A 14,473-nucleotide genomic window follows, 5' to 3' on the forward strand; every position below is an offset into this window, starting at 1 on the left:
CCTTGTCTGCAGCTTGAATCCATCTCATTCTTTTTTTATGCTTTGCTCCCCACCCCTTGGCTTTGCGCCATTGGTGTTCCAGACGAACGAGTAATACAGAGCTGGGCAATGAGTTTCCTCCGCCCCAGTTGATCACTACTTTGTCCAAACTCTCCAATCTTACCCGCACCAGCGGTCTGGGCTGCATATCCCTACCCTGTCCGGACCCATCCAGAGATACCTACAGTGTGCCCTCGGTCCTCAATGGAACACCCATGCTCCCTCTGATTATTTAGCCTTTGGCTTCCCAGCGCACACATCACACCTGTGCCTCTCCCTTCCTTTCTTCCCTCCTCCTCTCCCTGCAGTACCTCAGCCTTCGACGTCTGTTCGCCGCATCTGAGAACTCTTGCCCACCCCCCTGCGAAAGTGGAAGACCTCCGGACGCACCGTACCGCGCGCAGCTCAACCTCATTGACCACATACGCGCCGGTGCGCAACAGTCATCATGTCTGCCGGTCTTTACGCCCTTCCGTACAATGGTACGGAGGGGAGGGCCGACGCCGGCTACTCTTCTGGGGTTCAAGACCTCAACGTCTTCTACGAGGTGGGTTGACAGTCACCTTCCGCAGGCTCGCTTCCGTGTGCGCTTCTAACTGAAAGGAAATAGTCCGGTGACCTGGCATGGATCATGGTCTGCGCAGCTCTCGTGCTGCTCATGATCCCCGGTGTCGGCTTCTTCTACTCGGGCCTTGCTCGTCGCAAGTCCGCGCTGTCCTTGATATTAATGTCGATGATATGCGTCGGCGTAGTGGGCTTCCAATGGTTCTTCTGGGGTTACACATTGACCTTCTCTCACACCGGCTCCGTCTTCCTCGGTGACATGTCCAACTTTGGCCTCAGGGATGTCGTCGCTCAACCCTCTGTGGGCTCCAGCAAGATTCCCGACATTCTCTTCTGCTTGTACCAGGGCATGTTCGCCGCTATTACGTGAGTTACACCTCCTGATTCAAGGATGGAAAAATAAGCCGTCTGTTCGAGTTCGGACAGGAGGGCGGAGTCATGACTCGGCATCTAACAAACCTCCAGTCCCGCGCTTGCCCTCGGCGCCATTGCCGACCGCGGCCGCATTCTTCCCGCCATGGTCTTTGCCTTCATCTGGGCCACCATTGTCTACGACCCCATTGCCTACTGGACTTGGAACTCCAAAGGCTGGCTGTTCATTCTCGGCTCCCTTGACTTCGCCGGAGGTACCCCCGTCCACATCTCCTCTGGTGCCGCCGCCCTTGCCTACTCTCTGATGCTGGGCAAGCGCACCGGTTACAACAAGGTTCACGGCCTTCCCTACCGTCCCCACAACGTTACCCATGTCGTCCTCGGGACCGTGTTCCTCTGGGTCGGCTGGTTCGGCTTCAACGGCGGTTCCGCCCTTGCCTCTAACCTCCGCGCTGTCATGGCCTGCTTCAACACCAACCTCGCCGCCGGTGTCGGCGGTGTCACCTGGATGCTGCTCGACTACCGCCTCGAGAAGAAGTGGTCCACCATTGGCTTCTGCTCCGGTGCCATCGCCGGCCTCGTTGCCATCACGCCCGGTGCCGGTTTCGTTACACCCTGGGCCTCCGTCATCTTCGGTATCGTCGGTGGCTCTGTTTGCAACTTCGGCACCAAGCTCAAGTTTGTTCTCGGCATTGACGACGGTCTGGACATCTTTGCTGTCCACGGCATCGGTGGTATCGCCGGCAACATCCTCACCGGTATCTTTGCTGCGTAAGTTTTCCATTTCTACATCTTCGTGTCCCTCAGTCTCGTTAACCGTCAACACAGCTCCTACATTACTGCCCTCGACGGTGCTTACACTGGCGAGAACGCCATCGCCGGCGGCTGGATCGAGCATCACTATGTTCAGCTCGGCTACCAGCTCGCTGGCTCCGTCGCCGGTTTCACCTGGTCCTTCGTCTTGACCTGCCTCATCCTCTTCCTGATGAACTTCATTCCCGGCCTGAGCCTCCGTGTCAATGTCGACGACGAGGACCTCGGCCTCGATGACTGCCAGCTCGGCGAGTTCGCCTACGATTACGTCGAGGTCACCCGCCACGTTTCGGACATTTCGCCGAACAGCCACGACGGTGTCCCCGGCAGCTGCGCCGACAGTTCCCTCCCCGAGAAGACCGTCTGAAGGATTCTTTGAGGGCCTCGAATCATCTCAACGTCACTATAAGAATGCGCTTGTTTGCCGGTTGGTTAGCCGGAGGTTACAAAAAGGGGAGCGGCCATTATACATAATACTCATGTTCACACTTTTGCTTTGATACCACCTTGGCAACTCGCTTGCAAAATATCCTACCCAAATTTTAAACTACTCAATGAATGACGTTATTTCAAGCAATCGCCTTGGTTTGATGTGACATGATGCTATTCCACCGCCTTCTGGGAAATAACACGGATACTTTGAGTCGCTTACATGGATCTAGACATCAGTAAATGCAGGGTAGGGTGGTCAACAGAAAGGGCCGTCGTTAGTCACAGGCGGTGCTCTGGCTAATCCGCCGCCGAATCCCATTCCACTCACTAACATCCCAATTTCCCGAAATCAATATTGAAGATCTACTAAAGAATTAGAAATAAGCGAATATATAGAGTTAGTAGGGTAGAAGTCAAGATGTAGATTAGGAGTCGGGCTAGGGCTTGTATAAGACATCGGATTGAGGATATGATTGGGGTCAGGAATGTGAATATGTTTGAATTGATGTGTGTTCAATTGGCGGCAGAATAGCCAAAGCTGGCGGCGGGATGTACTTGCCCTTCATACCGTCTACTTGAGGTCATCATGGCTAGACCCCATAACTTCACTGTCGTTCGCAGGGGGGTTCTCAATCGTTGCCACCTCATTGCCTGCACCTTACTACGTAAATTTATGCCAGCCACCCTCTTCGCACCAAAGTTCTCGTTCTCGGGCTGTGTCAGATGCTAGGGTAACAGCAGCCAAGGCCAATGCGGGACGCCTGAATCCCTCGGACCCTTCGCCAATAAGCCGAACCAATGACTCTTCGACAACGAGCATACAACACTTCGGAAGTACAGTCAGCACTCAGCTCAGAAATAGGTCGACCAATGATTCCAAAACGTCAATGGCGAATGAATAGTCTTCTTGTTGGTTCGACACAAGTAGATTCGTAGTCGCCCTCGAACACGAGTTGCCCAAAGTTGACATGGACGTGACGTTGGTACCGACTACATCCAGTTTACCACAGAGACTTAAGGACTCGGGCTGTAATCAACTCATTTTCTACGCTCTCATTTATCCCCAGCCCCTATGGCAACGACCCTCCGTCGACTAACCAAGCTTGACCCGTCACGTACGACGCTTCATCTCCAAGCAGAAACGTGATCGCCGTGGCAATCTCCATGGGCTCTCCAATCCTCCCCAAGAGCGCCGGGAAGACATCCGCTCCAGTTCCCGCAGTCTCCATTGCCTTTCTTAGGATTGGCGTGTCAATCGCACCACTGGTATCAAGTTGTCAGCCGCCGGTTTCGGATTCATGCTCGCTTGCTGCAACCTCGGTGTCGCGGATAAGGGAACTTACGGGCAAATGGCGTTGACCCTCAATCCCTTCCGCCCAAACTCCCTCGCCGCGCTCTTAGTCAAGCCCACAACGGCATGCTTACTCGCGGTATAGGCCCCGTGGAATTCCAAACCATAATGCCCGGCGACCGACGCAACGTTGACGATACTCTTTCCCCTAACACCGTCTCCCATCGAAAGGATCTCGGCCCTCATCGCGTTCAGGACACCCCTCGCGTTGACGCCCATCACAAAGTCCCATTCGTCATCCTCGATCTCGGTGACGTTGGCCTTGTTGCCCTGCCGTCCGAGGACACCGGCGACGTTGGCCGCGCCGTCGAGCGGCCCGAGCTTCTCGACCGTCTCGGCGATCCACGCATCCACCGCCTTTCGGTCCCGCACATCTACAATCTTGGAATAAACGTTCTCCGCACCGTAGAGGCCCGTGAGCTCCGTCGTAACGGAGGAGAGAAGCTCCTCGTTGACATCCGATATCGACACACGCGCGCCAAGAGAGGCGATGTGTCTCGCCGTAGCGTTTCCGATACCCGACGCCGCACCAGTGATGGCAATGACTTTACCCTTCAAGCTGCCCATGTCTGCTTTCTGTTTGTTCTCGTCGCTTGCTGATTTATGGAGGAAAGATAGGGAGGGTGGTGGAGTAACAAGAGTAAGAGAGGGGGTGATGCTTCGTCACTCCAATCTAAATACTGAAAATTAAAAACCTCAACTCCGCACGTCAACAGTCTCGTGGGGACCTTGCATAATAATCTGTTCCCAAACCGGCGTGCCCCCTCCACTATCTGGACATGTCGAATGGCAGGTTTAAGCTTATAAGCATGGCTCCCCCACCTATTACAGTGGCTCGATCGAGATTTCAGGCACATATCTTTGGAGGGTCACGTCAGTTTCGGACTAGCCGATGGGGCCGCAACACGTTGGCCGGACGCAGTGGAGCTTGTCAAGCATTGCAAGCGGTGCCGGAGGGTCATTGTGCACATCACAAGCTGCTCTTTCCGAATAGAGTCGGCGGGGTACAACGTAGCTCAAGTTGGGTGAAAGCAAACAGCATTGAGTACCAGCTTCCGGACACACCTTGTCAAGACCAAAGATGAGGTCCGTTGGGGGCTTTTCGGCTCAAGCCTGGTAGCTATTCATGTAGAAGGTATGCCCGCCTCACGCCGAGTCTTTTGTGATCAGACCTGACGGTGGAAAACTGACGTAGTGGAGGCCGTAGGTGGGCTTTAAATTCGCATCTATTGTTTTGCTCTTATGACTTTTTGCACCTGAAAACTACATTTAGCCTGTCGTCAGCGGCCTAACCTTCACACTTGTTTGTTTCCCCTCTCTCAGCACCCCCTCGTGTTTCGCCTTTTCGTTTTCAAGAGCTTTAGCACTGTGTGCTTACTGCTAGTGGTCGTCAGGTCATTGAAAGCACGTCCCAGTTCGAGGTTTCATTGTGTTAACTTTGTTGTTGTTGCTTGGATATAGTAGACAGCCTCGAAGTCTAGGTCGGCTGGAAATGCATCGATCAAAGATGGGGATGCTTTGTGTCGTGAATAATCTCTCAGCCATGGCAGTTCTAAATATGCAGCGTTGGCAGAGTTGAGAAAGGCAGTGCTTGTGGTTCTATATATGACTGAGATGCCTGGGTGAATTATAAATATGTCAAAGACGTCAGGTCACTGGCGCCGGTTGCTTTTGAGTTAGGGCAGTAGAAAATGGCGCAGGATACGGTGCTTAAGTAGTTTGGAGTTTCAGCGTGATTCGAGCGCACACAGTTCTACAAAAGGGACGGTATCATTTTATTTCCCTGAGATGGAACTCCACTGTAAGTCGCCTTAAGAGTGTTCCTTGTTTCTGCACTGAACCAGCTAAGCACTAAAGATTCTATGCGTAAGAAGGCCCTTTTCTGTCCAGGATGAGGACCAATTGGACGTCATGATTATCATGGACGTTCCAAATGTCATCCCCTATCTGTGTCTACCGCCAGTTTCCAACGAGAGTGGTGACTACTCTCATGATACAGGATTACCGATGTGGTATGTCATGCACTCACTTTGAGCAGAAGGAGACAGGTTAGAAACAAGGACCCGCGGCTTAGCATTCACTCAAGTGTTTAAGGGGTTTAAATGGACCTAGTGATCTGAATATTGATCCAGAATGCCATTACCCCCACAACATTCCATGATGTTTGAACACAAAAGCATACCTATCAGAGGACCAACTTGATTGGTAAGGCAGGGCGACTGACTATCAACGATATGGGAGTCGAAGTGCGATGGAACATATCATTTCTCCCTTTTCAGAACAACTATTCAAAGGAAAGTTAGTATTCAAAGTCAACAAAGTAGCAAAACGTAAGACCATTAAAAGGGTACTTGTTTCCGCGATTCCCCGTCTGGAAAGATACGAAATTCATTTATAAATTATGCGAGTAAATAATCTTACCCAACTAAGCATAAAAGCGTCGGGATCTCAGTGAGCATGCGAGGTGGGGATTTGTGAGTTTGGTTAGAACAGTGAATGACCGATAGCGCAGTCTGCGGTAGGTATTCAGGGATACCGGATAAGCGATTGGGCCAAAGGCAAATGTCTTCCAATTTCCAATCAGAAATGGACCAAAAAACGGCGGCCAACAACGACCTTCCTAATCAGGGTTATGGTCTGACTGCGGTCTAACTGTTTACGAGACGCAAAGGATCACGGCTCACCAGGCAGCTACAACTCCATTTATAACAAATGCGAACAAACTGTCCTGTATGTTGAGTTTGCAGATTCTCTCGGATCCCAGGACGATTGCAGATTACAGACAAAATGACCCGACGGCCCATTGAAAGACCGGCCTACATCTACTCCCCAGCGATGGGCGGTTCCTTCAGACCAAACTACGCCGATGGCCCTGAACCCCCTTTCTCACCCACCAAGAAAACAACACTTGTCATCATCAAGACCTCACTCCTCATCCCCGGCGACGGCGAACCTCTCAAAGATGGCGCCCTCGTCATCTCCTCAAAGGTGATCGCCTGGGTCGGACCGCAGTCCTCCCTCCCCTCCGAATACGCCGACTCGCCTCACAGATCCTATACGGTGCCTTACCTTATGCCGGGCCTCTGGGACTGCCACGCTCACTTCGGCGGCGAGTCGCCCAATGACGATGGCGGCAACGACCCGTACCAAGTCTTCATCACTGAGCACCCCGCCGCGTCCGGCGCACGTCTCACGCGCGGGTGCTGGCTGGCCCTGCAGCGGGGGTACACGTCCCTTCGTGACGTGGCCGGTCTGGGCTGCGAGGTCTCTCGTGCGATCGAGGACGGCAGCATCGTGGGACCCAACGTCTACAGCTCCGGATCGGGTCTGAGCCAGCTGGCCGGCCATGGCGACATCTTCTCCTTGCCCGCAGGCGACGTCCTCCTCAACCTCGGCGTGTCACAAATCACACCGGGTCACTTTGGCACACACGCGACCATGATCGTGGACGGGGTTGACGAGTGCCGCCGCGCGGTTCGGCTCCAGATCCGGCGCGGCGCCAAGTGCATCAAGGTCATGGCCTCCGGCGGCGTCATGTCCCGCGACGACAACCCGAATTACGCCCAGTTCAGCGCGGCGGAGCTCGAGACCATTGTGGAAGAGGCGACGAGACAGAACCGCGTCGTCGCAGCCCACGTTCACGGTAAGGCTGGGATCCTGGCGGCCATCAATGCGGGCGTCACGACCCTGGAACATGCCTCCTTTGCGGACCGCGAGTGTATCGACCTCATCAAGGAGAAGGGCATAGTCTACATCGCCACGCGTATTGTCGTGCACTTGCTCCTCAGCACGGGGGGCAAGGGACTCCCTCCTACGGTATGGGAAAAGGCAAAGTTGGTTGCGAAGAACCACATGACGGCCTACAAGATGGCCATCGAGTCCGGCGTCCAAATCGCTCTAGGCACAGACACAGGGCCGGGGTACAACATGGCGACGGAGCTGGAGTGCGCCGTCGAGGCCGGCATGAGCAACCTGGAGGCGATCAAGGCAGCGACGGCGAACGGCCCGCTGAGCGTTGGAGGACAGGCGCCGAAGACGGGGCAGCTGAAGGTAGGGTACGAGGCGGATGTCATTGGGCTGCTGCAGAACCCGGTGGAAGACGTCAAGGTGTTGCAGAAGGTTGACAACGTCGGCTGGGTTTGGAAGGGCGGGAAGCTCTTCAAAGGACCGGGCGTCGGGCCGTGGGGCGAAGAGCCGGGTGTCTGGGAAGACATTACGGGGGTTTCGCGTCTTCGTTGTACCACTGGGTACTAAAACCTTCATCTATCCTCTGGTCTTTGGCTTGGTATCTCACGTCGCTTCCCGCCTTGGCTTTGGCTAGTTTGTGTATCGGCTTTCCTTGTCTGCATACGGTCGCCAAACAGGCCGCCTCATACCACCGCTGTTGGATGGTAAGGGGTTCTTAAAAGGATAGGAGACCACACACACCTAAGAGATGGAGTGTAACTGACCTGTAGTTCTAATAAAGCATCACCCTTCTCTTCATTCTCATCTTGTAAGTTATCTCGCTTCTGGCTCTCTTCGACGGTTTCATCTAAAACCCCAATCTAGCCAGTCCTATCGTCGTGACTGGACAGAAAATAAAGCTACCAGCCCAAGCCAGACTCATCTTAACAGGCAGCTACGATGGTATGCGTCGCTCGCTCCAGGAGTTTCACTGAAGGGTGGTAGTATCCCAACACTGCAGCGTCCAACGTGACTTGTAGGAGCTCCCCAAGACTAGCCCTTCGTAGCATTTGAGTGCGCATAGCTGCTTTCAACTTGATAAAGAGAAGCGAAGCAGAGCCTTTGTGTTCCTCGGATTCCCGAAACTCCGGTTTAGGACGTTGTCGGTTGTCAAGTATGACCTCTCGGCCTACGTTGTCTGCATCTTTGTGATGCAGATTTGATGCATCAGGTATCAAAGAGATGGCACCTCAGGACTGCTTTGCCGTCGATAGAACACAAGACTTCAAAGGCTTTGCAACGTGTCGTCATTCAAGACTTCCTCCAAGAAACCCGAACATTGTAGACCGCCAATCCCCCGTCGCTCAAACCTGTGTCAGTCAACCCTCTTTTCCCGACATCATCTTAAATGCCACCCGTCCCCAAATCCGTATACACCGACCTCGTGTACCTTCTCAGCATCTCGCATCCCTTCCTCGATTGCCTTTCCCCCAAGAAACCGACCAATAGCAAGAATGTCGCTCAACATGGCCCAACCGACGTTGGAACACGGCCGCCAAGTTGTCCTCGGCTCCAGGCTCCGGCCCGTCAAGATCCAAGACGCCGTGTACAGCAGACTCATCGAGATGGCCGAAGACGACGAAGACTGCGAATTCGCACGCTGGCTCCTCCTCCAGGTCTGCGAGATCTTCAGAGACGATATCGACGACCAGAAAGCTATCGTGCCCATTGGTATGGGTGAGCGAGATTACACCGCCGGCTGGAGGGATGCCCTCGCAACCATCCGCGGCCTGTCTTCCCTTTGCCTCAAAGGACCGCAGGAAGACGGCGACCCATCCCGACCAGAGCCACCTGACGTGTTCAGTGCCCGTTACGGGGACGTGGAGCAGTATTACCAGAAGGGCTTAGGGATTCGGTGGGAAGAAGAGCGGGAGAGACTGAACTGGGGAGACGAAGTCCTCGCGCGTTGTGGCTTTACGGGTGCCACCGCCGAAGCGTTCGAGAACGATCAACAGAACTCTTCTACGAACGACTCCCAAGCCTCCAGCAGCTTGATCAACACACCTTCGAACGTCAGCATCAGCGACTCGGTGCTCGAAGCCCTCTTCCCTCCGGAATCCTCGGCGGAGTTGTCGTCCGCCTCCAACGGCTCGTCCCCCTCGAAGCGGGCTCCTTCCACCCCCGATTCCCGCCAGCCGCCCAACGGGCACAACCGCAACCTCAACAAATCCGACATAATCCGCGGCCTCGACACGACCGCGCTGCTAGCCCACTTTGAGCGCCAATCGCGCCTCTCGGAGCGCCGTATCGTTGCCGAGCTCGGCCGGACGAGCCTCCTCCGCCAGGCTATCTTCCAGGACCGCTTCTTTGGCCGCGTACCGTCCTTCGCGGGAGCCCCAGGCGGCGATGACCTCGTGAACGATGAGTACGACGCGACCGATATCACGGACGGGATCAATGAGCCGTTCCTGGGCGAGGCGCAGCAGATGCGTGCGGTAAGGCAAGTCAAGACGCTCTTCCGGCAGTGGCGGAAGGCTGCGGCGGAAGACCAGGGGGAGGCGGACGAGGGTTCGGACGGGGGTACCCGGGTGACGGGGCGAGAAGATGGCGACGACGACGACGAAGGCGTATCGAGTGATTCGGCGAGTTTGTCCCACGCTCCGGAGCCCTGGCTCGACAGCCACGCTGGAGCAGCGCCGCCTCCCAGCCCAGGGTCGGAGTCCGTCTACAGCGACGATACCCTGTGGCCGTCAGCAGCTTCCGAGCCCTGCGACGAAACGTCGGCACTGGTGGCCCCTCCCACGCATCATTACTGCTTGCCTGATGATCAATGGGCCATGCTGCACAGACACCGGCGACTCCATCAGTCATGATCACGCACGCCCTGATGAGAGCGGACCAAGCAGCGCGTAGAAAACGTGGTAGACGGTATGAGAGATGGACGGTTCACGAAAACATGTTTTGCTAGTGGGTAGGATTGTTGATGATGTATTTTTTCCATTTGTTCTTTTCCGAGGGGGTATCAATTCGTTTGGATTGGGGCTGGGGTTCCACCTGCGCTTTGCGATTCTAGACTTGGGTAGGTTAGTATTTTGTTTCGAGGGCGTTCCAGCCAGGATAGAACAGCAAGAATCGATGGGTTTACTTACGAAGCATGACCATGCCTGCTCCCTATCGTCCCTCTTATCCGTGCCCAAGCCCGAGAGCTTCAACGGAATCACTCTCTCTCTCTCTCTCTCCAGCCAGCATCTGCGCTCCCGAGCCCGCGCCTATTCAATCTTTTCCGTCTCCATATCGCCCTCCTCGGGCTTTCTCTCCTCGGCCTCTTCAACATCTACAGGAGGGGCGAAAATATGTTAGCCTCGGCCGTACCCAGCTCGCGGTTCTCGGTACGAGGCTCACTCACCCTTCATGACAACCTCGCCCTCGGCGGCCATCTTCCTCCTCAGGGCGTGGGCCATCTTCTTCTCGAGCTTCTTGGCCTTCTTCTTGCTCAAGGGCGCGTTGGGACCACTCGTGGGGGCCAGACCGGGCCGCGCGCCGCGCATGGCATCCGTCTTTGCGATCTTGTGCCGGTTCGCCTCCGATTTCTTCTTGCGCTCCATCTTGGCGACGAGGGCCCTGTTGGCCAGGCGGTTCTTGGAGGGGCCGTTGGGGTTCTTGACGGAAGGCATCGTGGCGGTTGGTCGTATTCCTCTTCGTCTTCAAAAGGGGGTCTTGGTTTTGAAGTGGCGAGTTCGCAAAGGTTTTGACAAGAGAGAAAAAAAAAAGAGAGAGGACGAAAATGAGGTCGAGGGGTCGATCACCGCTATGGAATTTTGATTTTTTAGTGGAGATGGCGGGATGCACTACACTACAGGGGTTCCAGGCGTGGCGGGTGTCCCCCCGCATGCCCCTCAACCGCCGCCCACTATTCTTTCTCCCTCTCAATCCGCACTTCACCGACGGCTTCAGGTACCAAACACCCGAGGTAAAACAAGGTCAGCCAGCCGATGCATTGATAAGCAGGGGAACACCATGAATCAACGTCAAAGGGCTAGATGGGGCTCTGATACCGAGTAATTGCAACTTTGTCAGTACCCTTCGCTCTCTGGTCAAGCTTTTAATGCCGTGACGGGCAGGATTATATTCTGAATTTCAAGGCAACATGAACATCATGTTTACACTCTTCCAAACGCTAGATTCTTGTTCTTTTCAGACGCCGCGCAGCCCATTACAACAAATATGCGAGCGTCCCCGGACCCAAACGCCAAGCCTGAATGCAAGATATGTCATCCCTGTCTATTTATTCATTCAATGCCCATGAATGATGTGTGATTGTTTCTGTCTTCGCCCCCGTCGCCCTCACCGCGCTACTCGGTCGCTGTTCTTGCCGATGGTGCTGGGACTGCTCGGACTTCCCAGACCTGGCTCGTCGTCTGTTTCCTCAGTGAGGCCCTTGCGCGCGTCGTCCTCGTCGTCGCTCATGAGTCCTTCGAGTTCAAACTCCTCGGCATCACGCACTTGGCGGTTCTCGCCAGGACGGCCGTTGGCTACCGGGATGCCGTTGACCAGGACCACTTTGCCGTCCGTGTTGGAGTTGCGGTCAAATAGGTGTACGAGCATCATGGTGAAGAGGAAGAGCAGGAACGCAAACGAGTACAGTATGAGGATGTAGGAAACGTGGTCGAGACCCGAGTTGGCCACGAGAGCCATCTGCTCCTCGGTGGCACCCATGAAGAGGAAACCGGAGGCGTACAAAAGCTGCGCATCGTTAGCTGCTGTTTGTGTGTGTACAAGGGGTATCCTATCCGCCTCGGACAAGGGCGACTTACAAAAACAGGAATGAACTGCCAGCTGTTTGTCTGGCGTCCATCGGCCGAGACTCCCGGGGCGTCCCTGACAACAAAAGACACCTCGATAATTCGAGTGATGCCGACTCCCATCAGCGTCTTCCCAAACATGTTGTGGGTCATGGCACTGATGGGCAGGTCCTGAGGATGGGCGGACATGGCCCAGCCAGTGGCGCCGATGACGAAGCCGGGGATGAAGTTTCGCTTGGGGTTCCCGTCACGGTCGCGGCTGAGCCAGATACCAACCAGACCGGCACACCACCAGATGATGCCCATGGTGGTGTGCTGCCAGTCGTTCCTGACCCATGCCGTGCCCCATCGGTGCTCCGTGAAGGTGTTGACGCAGCCCCAGGCTGCAATAACGATACTGTCGAAGAACTCCTGCGACCGACCGCTGCGGCGGATCCAGAGCTGTCCGACCAGGAGCAGAAGCGTCAAGATGATGCCGTAGGCGATGAAGGCGCTGCCCATGATGAAATGGGCCAGGCACTGGCCGAGATGGTCGCCTTGGCAGAAACCCAGAGAGGTGATGCCGCCAAACAGGAACTGGGTCCAAGCCAGAACGGGGGAGGCCTTGCCCAGGATGCCGTGGGCGGGCTTGATGAATTTGCGGATGCGACCGTTGATGCCCTTTTCGAGGTGCAGCTTCAGGTAGATGCCCAGGCCGACCTGGGCGGCCATTATGATCATGAGCCAGGTGGCAAAAGAGGCGTGGACGTTATGGGGGAGGAATTGTCGGCCACCGTGCATGTGACCGAGGAAGTAGCCGAGAATGGCGAGGGCGGAGCCGAGGACTTGAGTCGGAACGTGCCAGCGGCTCTTGGTCATCTGTAGAAAGGGGGGAGAAAGACGAGCGTCAGCGGTTGCGCGCGACCGTCAGGTGGTGAATTGTAGCGTTAGGAAACTTACTCCCAGCACCATGCCGACGGGGAAGATGACCCCGAAGGCCAACATCATGATGAAGATATGTATCCATAGTATAGCGTCCTGTTCCGGCAATCAGCGTCTCGTGTTCTTTCCGTGTTTCTGACCAAGCCCCCTTTGATTGGTGTCGGCGGATGGAAGCTGGGTATTGCTCACGATGGGTTCCTGCGAGGTGGTCTCGCCGTCCTGGATGTGGCTGATGCCGTGTTCGTGACCGAGAGCCATGGGGAGAGATGTGAGGATGATTGCTGCAGCAGCGACGGCAAGGAAGGAGGAAGATTTCAGCGGCGACGAGGCCGTAGAAAACGGGTGCAGCGCCATGACGGGCGTTTCGAAATGAGCAGAAGCGTTCCGCCGTCCCCTGTGTGCTGGGTGGGTGTCGGGGTGGTGCAGGAGCCAAGACGTGTCACGGACTCGAGGCTGGCGAGCGGGGCGGCGTCACGGCGGGGGCGACGCAATTGGCGAGGTTCGGATCGGACGAGGTGTACGGTACAGTACTTACTGTACACTAGGTACGAGGGAGAGGGTCGTCGTGTCGGTCGAGACTTGAGGCCAAGAAGAGAGGATCGGGGATCGCTGATCGGGTGGTAGAGCAAGCGAATGCCTACGGCGTTGTAGCGCGGGGACGAAGAGACGGGGGATGGGGTCTGGAGAGTTTGTCGTTACTGATGGTTGACTCGAAGACTACCTATTCGGGACTGCCTCTACCTGTCTGGAGCTAGGTATTTGGCTTTTTGGATCGGATGGGACGGACGGCGCGGCGCGGCCAAACCTCGGACGCAAGGGCGTGACGGAAGAGGAGGCTCTTCTTTGCTGAGCGACGGACAAGACAAGACAATGTTAGATGAAGGGAAGAAAAGTAAGTAAGAAAGAAAGGAGGAAAAACAAAGAGGGAATGAATGCCAGGAATCGAGACTTGCTTGTTACACGAGAAGGGGAGATCTACCTATCTGCACCGGCAAGTTGAACCCGTCCGACAAAGGATGTAGCGGAGCACCGGTACTCTCCCATACTATTTTGTACCAGATGATACATTTTACTCCATCGCGTTCCACTTCTCGCTGGGCTGCTGCCGAAGGCTCCGGCTCATCAGATTGTCAACGGGGGGCGGGCCCAGCCATCATCCATGTACCTTCCCTTTGATATCAGCAGGAGGGTACCTCCTGACCCCCCTTACCTACCATGTAGGTATTAGTGTGCCTGAGTAAGAATACCGTACGGATACCTACCTAGGTAGGTAGTACGGATACAAGTACGGATACAAAGAGGGCAGCAGCCTGCGACGCCCGCCTTCCCTCCCATCCCATCCAGGCCCTCGCCGTTCGTCAGCGAGGGTACGTACCTTTCTCTGGCTTACGGCATGGTCCTCGTCAAAAATGCCACAACCATTTCCCGCAGTGGGAAAGCGCTTTTCCATCCGTATATCCGTATACTCGGTACGGATACATACATCGTATTACTATGTATATTACCTAAGACA

The 14,473-nt window shown here is 55.2% G+C and overlaps 6 protein-coding genes across 6 annotated transcripts; 3 read left to right on the forward strand and 3 right to left on the reverse strand.

Annotated features, from left to right (window-relative positions):
• Window positions 1-487: 487 nt before the first annotated feature.
• GLRG_00934 (ammonium transporter) lies at window positions 488-2,155 on the forward strand (the record flags this gene model as incomplete). Its single annotated transcript, XM_008091619.1, has 4 exons — window positions 488-586; window positions 650-969; window positions 1,069-1,746; window positions 1,804-2,155. The coding sequence occupies 4 exons, from the start codon at window positions 488-490 to the stop codon at window positions 2,153-2,155; spliced, it is 1,449 nt and encodes a 482-aa protein (XP_008089810.1).
• A 1,135-nt stretch (window positions 2,156-3,290) lies between these two features.
• On the reverse strand, window positions 3,291-4,138 carry GLRG_00935 (short chain dehydrogenase; the record flags this gene model as incomplete). Its single annotated transcript, XM_008091620.1, has 2 exons — window positions 3,291-3,483; window positions 3,564-4,138. The coding sequence occupies 2 exons, from the start codon at window positions 4,136-4,138 to the stop codon at window positions 3,291-3,293; spliced, it is 768 nt and encodes a 255-aa protein (XP_008089811.1).
• A 2,268-nt stretch (window positions 4,139-6,406) lies between these two features.
• Window positions 6,407-7,825, forward strand: GLRG_00936 (amidohydrolase; the record flags this gene model as incomplete). The annotated part of the gene is made up of 1 exon (XM_008091621.1): window positions 6,407-7,825. One exon carries the CDS (start codon window positions 6,407-6,409, stop codon window positions 7,823-7,825), a length of 1,419 nt encoding a protein of 472 aa, XP_008089812.1.
• A 926-nt stretch (window positions 7,826-8,751) lies between these two features.
• GLRG_00937 (uncharacterized protein) lies at window positions 8,752-10,110 on the forward strand (the record flags this gene model as incomplete). The annotated part of the gene is made up of 1 exon (XM_008091622.1): window positions 8,752-10,110. One exon carries the CDS (start codon window positions 8,752-8,754, stop codon window positions 10,108-10,110), a length of 1,359 nt encoding a protein of 452 aa, XP_008089813.1.
• A 396-nt stretch (window positions 10,111-10,506) lies between these two features.
• Window positions 10,507-10,911, reverse strand: GLRG_00938 (uncharacterized protein; the record flags this gene model as incomplete). The annotated part of the gene is made up of 2 exons (XM_008091623.1): window positions 10,507-10,571; window positions 10,644-10,911. 2 exons carry the CDS (start codon window positions 10,909-10,911, stop codon window positions 10,507-10,509), a joined length of 333 nt encoding a protein of 110 aa, XP_008089814.1.
• Window positions 10,912-11,581: 670 nt separating this feature from the next.
• On the reverse strand, window positions 11,582-13,314 carry GLRG_00939 (uncharacterized protein; the record flags this gene model as incomplete). The annotated part of the gene is made up of 4 exons (XM_008091624.1): window positions 11,582-11,980; window positions 12,052-12,897; window positions 12,979-13,056; window positions 13,150-13,314. The coding sequence occupies 4 exons, from the start codon at window positions 13,312-13,314 to the stop codon at window positions 11,582-11,584; spliced, it is 1,488 nt and encodes a 495-aa protein (XP_008089815.1).
• Window positions 13,315-14,473: the final 1,159 nt, after the last annotated feature.

The sequence above is a fragment of the Colletotrichum graminicola genome (assembly GCF_000149035.1).
Source record: "Colletotrichum graminicola M1.001 genomic scaffold supercont1.3, whole genome shotgun sequence".
Classification (NCBI taxonomy): domain Eukaryota; kingdom Fungi; phylum Ascomycota; class Sordariomycetes; order Glomerellales; family Glomerellaceae; genus Colletotrichum; species Colletotrichum graminicola.